Source organism: Branchiostoma floridae, chromosome 12 (assembly GCF_000003815.2).
Source record: "Branchiostoma floridae strain S238N-H82 chromosome 12, Bfl_VNyyK, whole genome shotgun sequence".
Taxonomy (NCBI): Eukaryota; Metazoa; Chordata; class Leptocardii; order Amphioxiformes; family Branchiostomatidae; genus Branchiostoma; species Branchiostoma floridae.
In genome coordinates, this window is record NC_049990.1 from 6,280,437 (window position 1) to 6,297,398 (window position 16,962).

Genomic DNA, 16,962 nt, shown 5'->3' on the forward strand with positions numbered 1-16,962 from the left:
GTAGTTATCAGTATCATATCTAGGTTAAAAGTAATTGCAAGTAGCCTTTGCGCACTTATGTACAATAATACCAGGAACATATACATGTTTATTGTAAGACACCTCACTCAGTACACCATTGTAATGGCATATTAGTTATCAGTATCATATCTAGGTTACATGTGATTGCAATTAGCCTTCGCGCATTTGTTTACAATAATACCAGCAACATATATAAAGCGGCTGGAAGCAGAAGTCCAGTTAGAAGCTCTGAGGAAGATGTCTGACAGACATCAAAACGTCAGCAGGTGAGAAAAAAACTGGTTGTGTAAAAGAAAGAAAACTCTTATGTCCTATGATCTACCAACCTGATGAAATTACATGTTTATTGTTTGACACTTCACTCCATGCACTATTGTAATGGCATTTTCATTTTTGGTCAGGCAAAGATTGCTGGATTAGCAATCACAGATACCATCTTAATATCATCCCAGCCGAGATTATTTGACATCGCCTTGGTGCAATGATTGGAAAAGAGGCGGCACTGATCGAAACGTTGATAAGATACAACGTTACAGCGGTACCCGGAGATAAGGCTCTGAGTGGAATCAAGACTATAACCGGGGCCACGTTGATTTGATTATATGGATGACATTCTCTTGGAACTCCAAAACTGATGCGAGCATGTGCATAAAAAAACATTTGACCAGAAAAAGCTGCCTACATTTATCTAAGTGGTCTGAGGAAGGTTAACATATGAGTCATACAACATTACTGCAGTATCCAGAGATAAAGCTCTGAGTGGAATCAGACTATGACCAGGGCCAAGTTGATTTGATTATACGGATGACATCCTTTTGGAGCCCCAAAACTGATGCGAGCGTGCGCATAAAAAAAACGTTTGGCCAAAAATAAAAGTTGCCTTTATTATGAAATCTAAGTGGTCAGGAAGGTTGAAAAAATGACTGAACACACAGAATATAACGTTAGTATATACAGAAAAATTTATTCTTCATTTTTGTTCTTTCACATCTTCTTTGACCTTGTAATGTTCTATGATGTCAGTATATATTTTCTGATATTTATTTTTGTAATCCGCTGCATATACTTGTATTTGATTATTTTGAAGCTGCTTTCTACGATATACTGTGTGGTTCAAAACATTTCTTTTTCTTTGGAAGCAGCCAAAAGTAGATGCTCGCACGGATGCCATCCACATAATCAAATTAACATGGCCTAAGGTGGCAATTGCGGTGACTTCAATTGCCATGGAAACATTGCATCAGGCGGTTCCCGGCCTCATCAAGACCGCGCGTTTGCACAGATTGGCAATTACGCGTCAGGCACAGGAGACACAGTAACCCCCCTCGCATGAGGAGAGCTGTAATTGAATAGGCGTCAGAATTACAAAGTAGCTTTAGATGAAGTTGTAAAATTTCTTTCTTGAAGCATTCTTTTTTAAAAAATTTGATATTTTTTACAGAAACTAAAGCAAAGGAAACACAGTAACCTCCCTCGCATGAGGAGAGCTATAATTGAATAGGCGTCAGAATCACAAAGTAGCTTTAGATAAAGTTGTAAAATTTACTTCTTGAAGCATTCATTTTTAAAAACTTGATACAAGATGTAGTTTATACACAAACTAAAATTTGCATGTGCCCTGTAGTAACTTTTCAAAAACCTCATTTTGCCAGAATTTAAATACAAGAAGTGCTATACCAAAAAGGACCCGCGGTCGGGCTGGTACCTCGGGTGATACGGAATATCTGACAAAATATCTGTGTCATTTTTATTTCTTTGACACTGTTACTCTGCAAACCAGTAGAAAATATTGTTTTACATGCAGAGTCTATAGGTTCCTTGTGAATTTACATACATACACGTATGGGGGAGTATTTCATTATTGCTGTTCAGTTCAGAACGGAACTGTACTAATATGTATGGGGGAGTATTTCAATATTGCAGTTACCCTGGGCTAAAGTTTGCTCTTTAACGTGGGTTCTCTGACGTAAATCCATATCATCATGTGCGTCATCCCTATGAAAGTAAAATCACCATAACATTAGCTGAACCTAGCAAGGGATTCTCAAACGGATACACCAACACTTCTCCTGGTAATGCTCATAATAACCCCGATAATAGCAGCTATGAGCACTTTCATGACATTTTCTCAAACCTCCCATCTGAGTGTAGTGGTCCTCGTAATGTGTAGAGTCCTGCTCAGTAAAAGCGTCTTTTACGACCAGTTTGAGGTGGCGGAAAAGGCATTTTATTTTTCTGCGCGTCAGCAACCGCTCATAATCAGTTGTAAACTTTTGAAATGGACTCGTATCAAAACTCATATTTTCTGCTCGAATGCCTTTTAGATACACAGCTTGCCTCGAATTCTTAAGAATCAACTCCCTGTGTAAAACCGTGTTCATAAAACTACCTACCATCAAACTTCAGGTGAGTGCAAAATTCTCAGGTAAGTCGAGTTGAGATATGTGTAGTTGAAATATTATATATTTGATATACTTTGACTCTTATGTTTTGGAAATACATATCTTATGTTTTGGAAATACATATCCTTTAGCAAGCTATGTGTACAAATGTTACTGTAAATCTGAAAATGTTTATAGTGGTTTTATGTTCATTGTGTCTCTTCAATGCAGCATCATAACACTGCGAATACATGTCACAATATCATAAAGTTACAATTTTAAACTTTATATCCGTACACAAAATAAAGCGCTTACCAACAAGTCCTCTGATCCTTATCAAGTTGAAATCACCCAAAGCCTAAAATGACCCAGACCTTACATTTGAGTATGCCACAGTATTGTTTCAGCCATGAACTTAAACTAGTTTGCAAAAACTTCCCTTTTGTACTTACAACAAAGTTGAATCCCTGCCAAGATAAATGAATTTTACAGTATGTACCTCTTATATTGAACGATGAGACCAAGGATAAAAACCAGTGCTATGAGGTTCATTTACTTGGAGCCAGTGGAAATTAGAATTCTGCGACGCTGAGTGACATTGCCCGCGGCAGTGACGCATCAGGGCCTCCCACCGAGACTAACCCCAGTGTACAGGATGCTATCTAACCTTTCCAGCCGGCTGAGTCATTACGTAAGGATCACGGGAAAAGTGCACCACTTACGTCTGCAAATCCTGACTGATGTCTTTGGGCGTAGTACATGGAATTTCTGTATCTTGTTGTGAAATCTGGAATCAGATTTTAGATTTTTTAGATCTTTGTCATGAAATCTTTGACCATTTTGAGGAAATTTCCCTATCTTTAATGTAATATTTGAATTGCTGTCTTTTGTCATGAAATTTGATTTAGACTGATGAGATCTAGACTTATCATGAAAACTTGTGTATCGCTTGACTGACATCTCTGGGCTTGTTGTGAAATCTGGAATCAGCTCTAGACTTGTTGTGAAAAATGTTTGAAAAAAATTTGTATCAAATATGTACTAGTAGCTTTGACACACCTATCTGTGTCATTTTTCTTTGTCTGACGATGTAACTTCGAGAGTTTTTTTGTCCAAAGTCGACAGGTTCCTCGTGGATTTCGATGTGTTTTGAATCACTGATGGAGGCCATACATATATGAACTACAGGTACTAGTAGTTAAGGGGTCAATTCCCCCCTCAAACTGCAAGAAAGGTCTGGGGGGGTGGGGGTTTCAGTATTTTACTATTGTTATCTTGAATGTTGTGAAATTTATGAATAATTATGGATAATGACATGAAAATTTTGTTACTTTTCCAAAATTTTATAACTTGCCATGGAATTTTTCAAGATCATCATCGAGCCCTGAGTCATATATATTCCGACAAGGCTTCTTCAGAAAAAAACTTAATGTTTCATCCCTTTCGGCATAGCAAAAAGACGATCAATACTAACACCTGAGTATTTCCCATTATAAGACTTCCATCACTTCAATTTTCCAACTAGGTGAAGCAATTTGTGGATGTCTCCTGAGATACGAATGTTGCATATCTGCTACACATTATAGTAATTGCTGTCAACAGGAACCATTTTTCCCGTGGATATCTGGAATCACCAACATCAAGAGCACTGCAGGCACTTGCAACCAATTAGAATACTGTAAATGCAGAAATGTTCGCGGTGGATTAATGTTCGCGTTTTTTGCGGCGGCCGCTTCACCGCGAATTTAAAACCACCGCGAACATTTTTCCATAACAGTAAGAGACTACAGTGCATGGTGCTACTGCGAAATTAAAACCACCGCGAAAAGTCCATTTTCCCGCTACCGCGAAATTAAATCCCTGCGAACTTAAATGCATTTACAGTATTCGCAACCAACGCTTGTTCACCTTTATTCGTGGTTTAGCCTAAATTTGTTGTTTTAAAAAACTGAATATCTAGGAATTTCAGGTTTCTAATTGCAGCATTTGCTAAATATTGCAGTGTGAAACTACGGTAACCGTCTTTCGATCCCAAAATACCCTATTCTTGAATACAACAGATATAGGTTTTGCCACAGTTAAAGGTGACCTTATGTTACATATCATGGCAGTTAAGAAGTTGAATTTCTTTTTTACAAGAAAATGTTTCACCTGCACATGCATTCGACGCATATTTTCTTCCCAGACAATTGACACCGTAACATTGACCGTGACCTTCAAATGCCCTGCGCTAATCTCCGTAACATCTTCCTCCCAACATGCATAATTTAGTTGTCGCGACGACGGAATGATGCGCACCTGCTGGTCTATAATGCAGGGTTGAGGGAGGCAAAGGTGCCAAGGTCAGGGACATGTTATACGTACAACAGGGATCAAAACAGGTCAACACTTTTACCATGACAAAGACGATCTGTATCAGGGTGTGAGACATCTTTTTTGCATCACCCGCAATATTTTGTCTCAGAAATTCCTTACGTTACAAGTTTTCTCAATTTACATACGTGCAATTTTGAAGACTCTGTGATATGAAAATGATGAAATATGGTGGACTAAATTTCATCAATTCTTCAACTGGCAAGGAAACTGGCAGGAACTGCTCTAATCAAAATTTCTAGATTTTGAATTTTTTGGGGGTCTTTTTTAATTTGCAGTGTAAATAATTTTTATCTGCAAATTAGACTGCGTGGCTTACAGTTCAATGTCATTTTTAACTAACTGCATATTACATTTAGAATTCATTTTAGCTGTTATACACCTACTATGTCAAACAGATATACTAATAAATCACATTTCTGCAGGATGCAGAACACCAACTATTTTCTCAATCTGCATAATTTTAGGAGCACTTACCTGCAATCTGACAAAATTGTCTACAGGGGCCCCTGCTAAGGCAACATCACTTCAACAATGCAGAAATGGGCCAAATGTCAGTTATTTCAGCAGGAAGATCATTATAACTAATGGGATACTCTTTCAAAGAACATGTTTTCTAAGCTAGTTGGGATGTTATGGGTCCAAGTCTGGTTACTTTGGTACTGTAAAGTCATCTTTTTGTGTCGAATAAATGTCGCAGTAGGAAAGAAAAGGAGGCTTTTGTGGTGATTAATTTGGATTCAAACAATCTACAGTTGCATAAAAACATATATTAGCAAAAAAAAGCACTGTGAAAACTGCGAAACTAAACCATCGTGAACATTTGAAGATTTATAATGAATAGATGACAGCCAAAATCAGTACCATGGACAGGACTATTCTAATTATGTTTTCCCCAAAAAACTGTTGTTTTTGCTGGTGTGCTTCTTTTTCTCCTTCTTCTGACAGTGACCAACCAGAGCTTAGAACTGGATCAGCATGTTTACTGTATGGATATGAACAACTACAGGTTTGCAATAGCAAAATCTGTCTGGTCATAGGGTGAGCTATAGTATTGTATTGTATGCTAGTAGCTTGACAAATGGCTACAGGTAAAATATTCTGCATTTTTGCGAAAATGTTGCCTTCCTAGTTTGAGCTAAAACATCATATTATTTCAGGATTACAGCCTTATAATCAGTACCATAGACAAGAATGGTTTACTTTTAGTTGAAATATCATCAATATCATTTTAAGATTTAAAGTGAACTAGACAGGCAACATTTTTGAAAAAATTCAAAATGTTACTCCTCTTACCTTGGGTCAAGCTACTCACATACAATACTATACCATTAAGCTCGCCCCAAAGTAGTGTGTGTGAGTGAAAACAAGACATGGGGCTATGAATGGGGGTATCTGAGTAACAAGTCCAGGTAGACAGCCTAGGTAGCCAGGACTGGTGTACAGCCCAGCCTTTTCTGAAGAAAGAAAGAAAAAGACCACACTAGCAAAAACAATGTTTTCTTTGGGAAAACGTAACAAATTACATCCTTGAATTCAGCACCATGGACAGGGATAGCTCTTTTACTTGAAATATCAACCGATTTCTTAAGATAAATGCAATTTGCCCACTTGTCTACATTGTACACTTGTATAATATGTACTTAGCTTTTTTCGACAAGCACCGTGACTTAACATGATGTTATCTAGTCATAGGATTTGTTGTTGAATAGTCAAAGGCGGGGAAACACCTACGCATTGCATGCCAAATCTACATTACATGACAAAGTATGTGGATGTGGTTGCTTAATTAATACGCTGCCGATAATGCATGAGTGATGAGACGGTAAGTCAATTACGGTCGGAAGCGGCGACGGTGCCAGCAGATGGGACCCTGCGTGTGTGGAGTTATGCTTCTATACTGCAGGATAGGGGTGGACCTGAACCTGGACCTAATCATCTGTGAACTTATCATACTAAAAACAATGGTCGATTTTGTTACAAAAGGATTCTGCTTGGAGGAGTATCCGACATCTAATGGCATTTTAAAATCCTATCTGAGTCATGAAAACAACACTATCTGCCTCTGCTTTAGTCCAAGTTTAATTTGATAATACAAACTTGGTAAAGATATCGACTCTCCTCTACTTTGCTCTTGCTATTTTCTTAGACCTGTAAGCCCCCAAACACTTGAATGTCTGCTGGTATAATCTGTTCATTTTGGACCTTGGTAAATCTGCTCTGTCGGGGCTTAAATCGTTATTTACTTGGACCAGTAAGCCCAACAAAATACATGTACATATGATCACCTGCCAGAACTGTTCATTTTCTACATGGCTCTAAAGCTGAATCAGAGTTTTCTAATCCTGTTTTACACACTACCATGTACTGCATGGTACCCAACCCTATCGGCCATACTCAGAACTCATACATGACAGATATATATATATACATGACATAGGTGTCTTCCGGTCCAATCCTTTTTCTTTATGTGAGTCACTTAAGCCTCTTTCTCAGGTGAGAATCTCAGCAGGAAGCTTGAATGTCATGAGCTATGTTTAGAGAGGTGAATCCTTGTAAATCACTGTTGGAATGATCTAAGATGTGTCACGAGTAATGTTTCCAGTTCTTCTTGACGTACTGAGAGGCTCAAACCCCAAGGACTTCAACATCCCAAGATGTCTTGAGGACCGACACAAGTCATAACTCAAGACGTAACTGCAGTTATGACTGATGAACAGGGCTAAAGTGCTAATTTATGGACAAAATAGATTGCTAGATGTGTTATACTTAAACTTTAAAGTTAGATGAACTTTTCCTGCACCAAATATGACATAAACCTTAAGAAAACTTTCTTTGCCATCTACCTCCTCTTCAAGCAACAGAAACAGAATGAACATGATGTATAGAGCGACACAATAAGCCATTTCATGGTTAAAACTGCACATGCAGTATGATGCAGCATTGGTAAATTGTCAAAGCTAAAGGCTCCTGAGACATAAACAAAACATGCCCCGACATGGTATTAATGCAAAGTCTACACAAGAAATGTTTACTAGTTAGGCTTACATCACATTTCCAAACTGGGGCCTGGTCGGGCAGCTTTTGGGAACGAAAAGTATGATACAATAGACACCAAACTACACAATACGTAAAGAGAATAGATGTGGGCATTATTATTTGTGTATATTTTTGCCGGGCCCTGGTTTGGAAATATGACATTAGCCTAAGGGGTCTTTACCTTTGACCTCACACAACACAGTAGAAACCTTGAACCAGATTTTTGGACATATACTGGCACACCTGTGTATGCATTTGCCAGTAAATATTCCCCAAACTCAGCAGTTTATCATATTATGGTCCATTAGAGCAGGCTGCTCTAGGCTCATGTGGTACCTTACAGATAAATCCCTATGACTGCCGAACACTCCCCCGGGCATCGTAAAAAAACACAGGCAATGATCCGAAGGGCCTTTTGTATTTTTCTTTCTTATCCCCAAGTGAACTTAGGATGGTATGTTTTTTAGAAAAAAAGTGTATTCTGGAGACTAAATCATTTTAAGTCATAGGCGTCTCTGTTTTTGACAGATAAATATTTATATTGGCAATTGTTTTCATTACCCAGGTGGGGTAAATTATGGGTCTCCTTCCGAGTTAGAAATTAAACTACATCAAGATTCATGGCACAGAATCTTCGGTCTACAAATCCCGCATTTGTAGTAAAAAATGATTTTTCAATAGATTCATATTTCATTCTTTCAGCAGGAGGAAAATCAATTCCATATCTATCTGATTATCCATTTTTCCTACTAGTCCTGTTCATTTTTTATTTTCTCAATGCATGACTTGGATGATATACCCTTATGATGGCCATGCCATCTACCTAAATGTAAGAAACTAAGACTCCCCTGTTTCTAAGTGGAATGAACTCAGACTTCCAATCTACTGTAAATCTTGAAACGCCGTGGCAGTTTTATTTTCTTAATTTTCATTGTTACCTCTTCACTGCAAGTTCACAGCAGATATGCATTTCTATTGACAGTATTATATTACTACTACACTACAAAATTGTTTCAGTGAATGTAGAAGACAACAAAGATCCCTTTTCTAACATGAAATTAGCTACCAGAAAAAAATTTAGGAATTAGCAATATTCTTTGCAATCATTCTCTTTGATTAAAGTGACCCTTTCCACTCCTCTACCATTATTTTGCTATTACTTTCTTTTGATAAAGACAGCCTATCTGCATTTAAATCAGGCATTGAACAGTCTACCAGCTTGCTATGACAAATGACCACCTACTATCTCAGAGATACAGGCAGCCATTCCGTGCATTGCACACTGACAAAATAGGGGGTTGGGAGGTGAGAGTGATACATGAATACCATTCCTGTTAAACTCTAACCTCCCATTACTTTCTGCTACTAGCCATTCTTCTTTCATAGGAGATACCGTTCACTATGATCATAATTCTGGCACGTCTAGCAAGACTGCCACATTACAGAAACAGTGTTATCACAGCATTCTCAAGCATGTCTTGAATACTTGGATGTCTAAAGCGACCATACTATGTGGATCCCTGATGCTGCTTTAGAAGATTTTTTTTTCAAATTTACCTTTATTTTTTATGTGGCAGTTTTACAGTACCCAACAGGATTAAGACTAAGAGAGCTAATGATAGAAACTGTGCCTAAAACATGTTTGTTTGCATTGTGTAACTCTTTGCTGAAGGCTTGAAGAGCATCAGCAATTTTTGTGGCACCCAAAGACAAAACAAATTTTAAACAAATTAAAGAATTACTATTAAAGATTGTCATATCAAATAACTAATAATCACAACACTACATCTTTTATCAATTATTCTTTCAGAACAAGTAGAAACTATAAAAATTTGTATTATAAAGAAATTATTTTTTGAAGGCTTCACAAGCATCATCATCAATTCATTGCGGCAGCCAAAGACAAAACGACTTCTAAGAAAAATTGATAAAAGATTATCATATCAAATTGAGGACTAATGATCATACTTAGATTTCATCTTTCAATATTTGATTTTCCCAGTCCACATATCTTTCGTTTTCAGGGGCTTCAATATCTCAGTACAAACCCATCTTTTCTGCTTTATCTCCTATGCCCAGGGCAGTACATATTATTCAATTTATTGATCTCAGTCTTGTGCTAGCTTTATTCCACGACTACCTGGCCATATGACAAGACCGCAGTGCTTTAGAACAACCTTTCTCATCATCTCACCAATGTACAGTAGCTTCCTACAGCATCACACAGAACCACAAACGGCATTTGTTCCATTAAAAGTGATCCCTTTTTGATTAGCCGACAGATCCTTTTATTACCAGAGAGCTTCTGCTCAGATCTGCAAAACCATATTACAGCTAATAACAGCTGAATGGCTCTACCAACCAGAGTGGAGGACATACGAGTAAGCCTGCACGACCAAATCATTCGGAAATCATCTGGCCGTATACAATCTTAGTTATAACTCATCTCTAGATGGCTTTCTACTTGAACCCTTAGAATGTCAACTTTAGATCAAATTTGAGCATTGTTTTAACCTGCTCTTCCACAAAGAGGATTCAAGTAGGCTGTAGAAAAAAATGAAGACGGGACTGTAAATTCATCTATTTTTATGGGGACTTAATTTCACAACAGAGGGGAAAGGAGGTTTTTGCAATTGTTTTTAGTTTGCATTTGAAATGATTCTGTTCCAGAACTAAATAAATTGGAAATGTACAATGTCATATATAAGAGGTCACCATATAAACTGTGAAAATAAAACTGCTGCGGACATTTTAAAATTTTCAGTAGTAGATATGATAAAATAAACCACTGTTTATCATCTGTCCTATTGCCTATTTTTAGACTATTTATTGCTTGACTTTGCAATAAATGGTTAGGCCATACCGGTAAAATTTTGTGCAAAATACTAGGTACGGTATAAACATAGAATACAAGCTGAGTAGATCAGGGTGAAAACCAACAAAAGGAAGAAATCACACGATGTGGGGGCAGGTCTTCTGTCATGCATGCATGCTCCTCCTGTTGCTCTTTTAGTTTCACAGCTGAGTTAGCCCGGATTCTGTGTGGGCTGCTTTTCATCTGCTCCAATACCTGTGATGAACCACCTTTGAGCCTACATATGTATGGTTCATGCTATCAACAACTGGAGCGGACATCATACATGTAAATCTACCCGGGGTCGCATTCAGAATGTGAGAATGAAACCTAGAAAACCTTGCTAATAATCTGATAATAAATAATCTATTTGGAGAAGCAAAATTTTGTTATTTATCGCATTTGGCCCCAGTAGGCTGTAACGTATCGAAAATGAGTTGTACTTTAAAACATATGATGCTGCTTAAGCTTCAAGTGTACTAAATGTGGATTTACAGTACAGGTGACGCATTTCAAGAATTGAAATTCACGTTTCGAGGCTTGAAATATTGGTGCGTTTTGGACTGTCAGCTTTGACAAATTGTCCTCCCGGCAGACTAATTACTGGTACCTGCCCTGCTACGCAAGGACATTTCCAAAATGTCATCTTGTGTTTTTCACCCGAGAGACGGTTTCTCATCAGTAAAACATGCCCAGGCTCCCGTGGAGCACCTCAAAGTCGTAACAGAATTTGTAAGTGGACTTATTAAGGCCTTCACCTTTCGTTGGTTAAGTCTGTCGATGCTCATAAATCAAAATAACAGAGATTGCAAGCATTAGGAACGGTGATAATACTTCTAAGTTGGAGGGGAATATAAGTACAAGATAAGCAAAAGCAATTATCACTCATACAGACAATAAGGCTGCGTACTGGTATTCAGCATTGATATACAAATCTGTAAAAAGCATTCACGTACAGATCTTAAGTACGTAAAATACCAAGTATACTGTTTTGATTATAATTCAAAATTACAGTTTTACTATAATTGAAAGCTTGAAAACAGTTTATTCCTACCACAAATATGTTGTTACTAAAAGATGTTACTGTATTCCTATTTCCTATCATAAATCCAATATCAGGTACATCAGGTGCAGGTACAGATACATTTTGGTTTAGCTGGTGTAGCTTCAGATCTGAACCTGTACCTGCACAATTTCACATAACCTGTGGTCTTCAAGATTTCAGTGCTGACAGAAATATGAATGACCACTCAACAATTAATTCAATGTAGACTTAGATAGTACTGAGTTCAGTGCCTTATCTTTTTTCAAATTTTCAGGGCTAAATGAGCACTCTAGAACCCATTCCTTAATTTGCTCATTAACTGACATCAATAAAATCCCAGTCCAGCTCCCTACATATGTGCAGCAATATTCTTACCAGTATACACTTACAAGATCACACTTTAAACTATGGAAACCTGCTACCCTTTATCCTATTTCTGTGAGTGTCAAAATAAACTGTGCATAACTGTTGAGATGTTGTGTCTGGTAATAATTAGATTCGAGTAGATAATTAATGCTAGGAAAACAATACTCAATAGGCATTAGTACAGAGTGTCTCATTAGAGTGCATATAGCTTTGAAGGTACAATTGTATGCATGTATAAACAGGTGAATGTGTGTCTGCATTAATGACAATCATGACTGTGCACATGGATCAGTGTGTATGGCTGTGAGGGTATGTGTACCCAAAACTGCCCCAAGGAAACCAAGGGACTGATAGAATCTGGTTGATGTGGACAGGTGGTCACTAGAGAGAGGGTTCTTAATGCTTGTGTCAATAGGAAAAATCACCTAATGGACATCGAAGAGTGGTAACATTGCCCAGGTGTCGCTTATGTATAGTTGGGGACTTAAAATAATACAAGAAGATCCTATAGTCTTTGCTTCTATCCCAACTTATCTAAGAATCAGTAAGATACATGAAAGTGCATCTCGTCAGCATGTATATGTATGGCTTAGGTAATACAGTCAAACAATTAACAGTGCCCACCCCTGTATTGGGTACTCTCCAAGCAGAGGTTAGTGGGAAAAATCGTGACCTTTTCCTTTCATATTTTTTTTTTCGACTGGCCTTCCCACCAACAACTATTGTGGCCAGTGTTTTGGTGGTCCCTCATATATCATTTTTCCCACTGACCCAAGCAAATGCAAAGCCTTTCCATATATAGTGGCCACCTGGCCATTTTTCGAAGTCCCTTGCATGTCACAGACAGGCTTGTCTGTATTTTGTATACACGAAAATGTGTCTTTGCATCTATGATGTCAAGTCATTAGTATGTGCAGCTACATCAGCTACGTACATGTAACTAATGACCAGAGCATTCAACATGTTCAACCCATTGTTAGTACAAGAGTATGTTTTAACATGACAACAGATATTTGTAGTTAATACAAATACTGTATACATAATACTGTATATACATGTATGATATTATTATGCGCATCTGATTATACACCATACCTTATTTGGTCTTTTCTTCATATCTCCGCTCACGGCACAACCAACCAATCAACAAACACGTACTTCCACGAGAACGAAACACGGGAGTTTGCGATCACTGCAGTCCGTTTTTGTTAGGTACAAACGGAAAATAAAACAAAAAGAAAAAAACAAGGTGAAATAAGGAAACAGAAAAGGACCACAATTGTAAATGGAATTATGAAATGGAAAACTATTTCTTAGAAAAAATTATTAATGTTAATGAAAGTAGAAGATAATTCCTTTCAACATAAGATCTAGGTTTACATAACAAAAAAGAAATAAATGAATATGATACTTACCTTGATTTGAGAAAACATCCAATAAACTACAATCTATTCATTTTTGTGGAGACTTAAAATTTATTTTGTGGTAGATGGGGAAATTAGGTTTATGGAGTGTAAGAGACTGATAAAATTCTGTAGTAATATATGGTGTCCAAACTGAACTGTGAAAACCTTGAAAGTATAACCACTGCAAACATTTCAAAATTGACCTTACTTCTGCATCAGGCCAAACACAGTTGTATCCATTGACTCATTGAGTTTTTGTTAACAAGACCCAAGAGGGCTTCCACGCAGTGAGAGATGAAATATGCTTAGCTGTTTTTGTTTTTTTCCCGACTTTCACCACGGTGGCTCTTGACCCCTTACTGCAATTTCTTTTGTCTTCTGCCCGCCTACCCCCTTGTCCCAAAACACTCCTTTTCCTCCATTCCACGAAAATGAAATCCTCCCCAAGCATTTCCCCTCTTACAGTAATCCCTGGAAGGGCTTCCTGCTTCCCAGGAACTTAGCACAGGGATTATCCAAATGTGGTTCCCAGGGTAATTAATTTACAAGGCTTATGTCATAATATACTGCCCTTAACAGAATCTGGCCTAATTTTGAGAGCTACAGGTCTTACTATTGCAATATTGGCTAGGAGATGACCTTCTGTTTGTTTGTTTGTTTGTTTGTTTGTTTGTTTGTTTGTTTGTTTCTCCACAAAACCAGTAAATTTGATCTCCAAGCAGTTGCAAGGATATGGCTCATTTTCTGTGTTCTACCCATTTTTTTCAACATTTAGTTCTCCTTTTTTGTAGAAAGCAAACAGTTCAGAAGTGTAATACTTGAATAGAGTATTAAATGTTGCAAAAACAGGTGTAAATCACTAATAATGGGAAGGATCCCTACCTCTGCTTGGAGATTACAATAAACCATATCTTGTTCGGCCAATAACCTTACGGACTTTGAACTGGTTGAGTGGTTCACACCCTGTTTAGATCAACAGGGCAAATAAAGACCATGCTTCAACAAAATATGAGAAGAATTCAGACCACGCTTTCTTGAAAGTGAACAATGGCAACTGTTACGAAGTTACGAATACCTTAAACCTTCTGAAGTACTGGTAAATTTTCCAGTGACAGGAGAGAAGGCTTGAGCCTGTGACGTCCCCAAGAATTTGGTCGAGCAAACACCTGAGGCACTCTTCTTAATAACAGTGTGCAGTGGTTTTACACCCGTAAAAAAAAACACAGGACAGAAAGCTTAACACATGCTGATATTCAATTAATTGTGCACTTTTTGTTATCCTTTAAAATGTTCCCAACTATTTTATATTAAATTAAAGTTTTATGTGATTGGGTAACATGAAAATGAAGCAAAAAAATACTGTTTCTACACTAGTCAGAGTAGTCCTTTTTTAAACAATCAATTGATACTATGTTTTGTTTTGCTGGGACTTTAAAAGGCTCGACAGGCTTTATGTTTTTTTTTGTCCCTAAACCTCATGAGAATTGATACTTGACACTATATAGTGATATAAAATTACTGATAGGGTACTGTAAAACTTGAAATGTTCACTATGGTTTAATTTCTGCCATCTTTGCAGTGTCATTATACTATGAAATCAGGACACCAAAAATATATATATTTTATTACAACTGTAATGTTAAACGTTACTGCTGAATTGCATCAGTCACAAATTAAAACACTGTGAATTTATCCTTTTTGAAATAAAACCACCGCGAGAGTAACGTTAACATTATAATGCATTTACAGTATACACTCAGTGTTTGCTTTGCATTTCTGCTACACGGATTTCCGCGGAAAGTAGGCCACATGATTTCTAACCAGATAACATCTGTTTGGAGCAACAGATAGATCAGTCTACATTACACCTGTACCGATATGTGTAACGGTTAATACTGTACCAAAACCCTAGCCGCAGAGACGACTGTTGGCCTATTATCGCTTATACTACTATCGCTCGCGGCCAACAGTCGCAGACTTCAACATTGAACGGAATCAAAAAATCGCCGAATAAACGAGCCGCTGCACTAATCCTCGGATCTCTGGGTGTCCCTCACTTCCTAACAGCCTTACCTAGCCAGCCGGAGCGTTTTCCGGCTCAAAAACCCCCTTCGCTAGCCGCGCCGGGACTAAATGCACTCCGATCGCACTGTTTATACACACCGAGTGGCGGCCATATTGGAAATACCGGCTTAGCCGGCGCGCCGAATCAGCCGCGCGAATAAGAGACTACTTTTCTGATAAGCCATTCCTATGTGGGGAAAGTTGTTAAGTTCCCTGAAATTTCAAATAAACTATATTCAAGCAGAATAACAAACTGGAAAGGGCCTTGGATATTTTTTCAATGAGTTCAATATGTTTTTGATAATATTCCATTGTGATTTTGAGACAAAAGTGTTTCATGTTTTAATGTTTGTGACTCTGTTTTGAAAAAAAAAAAAGAAAACATGTTGAACTCATTGAAAAAATATCCAAAGCCCTTTCCAGTTTGTTATTCTGCTTGAATATAGTTTATTTGAAATTTCAGGGAACTTTCCAACTTTCCCCACATAGGAATGGCTTATCAGAAAAGTAGTCACTTATTCGCGCGGCTGATTCGGCGCGCCGGCTAAGCCGGTATTTCCAATATGGCCGCCACTCGGTGTGTATAAACAGTGCGATCGGAGTGCATTTAGTCCCGGCGCGGCTAGCGAAGGGGGTTTTTGAGCCGGAAAACGCTCCGGCTGGCTAGGTAAGGCTGTTAGGAAGTGAGGGACACCCAGAGATCCGAGGATTAGTGCAGCGGCTCGTTTATTCGGCGATTTTTTGATTCCGTTCAATGTTGAAGTCTGCGACTGTTGGCCGCGAGCGATAGTAGTATAAGCGATAATAGGCCAACAGTCGTCTCTGCGGCTACCAAAACCCTACCTTTTGCCAACTTGTCACGGGGTTTTAAATATTCTGCTGTCGTTTCCCAGATTTTTACCAAATAGTGCACATTTCCTGTCTCTAACGACATCGTCAGAGCGAAGAGGACGGTTTGTAAGACAAGAAAAAGGGAGTTTCTACAAGAAGGATATTTCGAAGAACAGAACACAACAACTTGACACGTACCACACTTCTTCCGATTCTCCTGATGGACCGTCGGGCGAAATTCTGCATCGCGACAGGCCCCTCAAAAATCACCCACAGATGCTAGGACATGGCTCCCGGGCGTCTTAGCAGACAATGAGCGGTCGTTCAAGTCCCAGACCGATCGATAATGAAGGTCTTTTTGCCCGTTGAAAATGTATTTCCTGGTCGCTGCTTGTCTCTGGCAACTTGGCACCAAATGAACTCTTCATTTACGACCCGGAAGTGGAGACCTAAACGCATCGAAATGATACCTCTTTGTTACAGTAAAAATATGAATCTGAATACTTTTAGCCATCAAATATAACTGACAACACATACCTAAATTAGCTTTATAGTTCATCATGTAGTATTGTATATGTATTT

At 38.1% G+C, this 16,962-nt stretch overlaps 1 protein-coding gene across 1 annotated transcript in view; it reads right to left on the minus strand.

Moving 5' to 3' along the window:
• Positions 1-16,828, minus strand: part of LOC118426856 (probable phospholipid-transporting ATPase IF) — a gene marked incomplete in the record, with an annotated part of 86,611 nt that extends 69,783 nt beyond the window's left edge. Inside the window, 2 exon segments of the mRNA XM_035836414.1 lie at positions 13,175-13,271; positions 16,579-16,828. Coding sequence (XP_035692307.1) covers positions 13,175-13,195 — 21 coding nt within the window.
• Between the last annotated feature and the right edge of the window lie 134 nt (positions 16,829-16,962).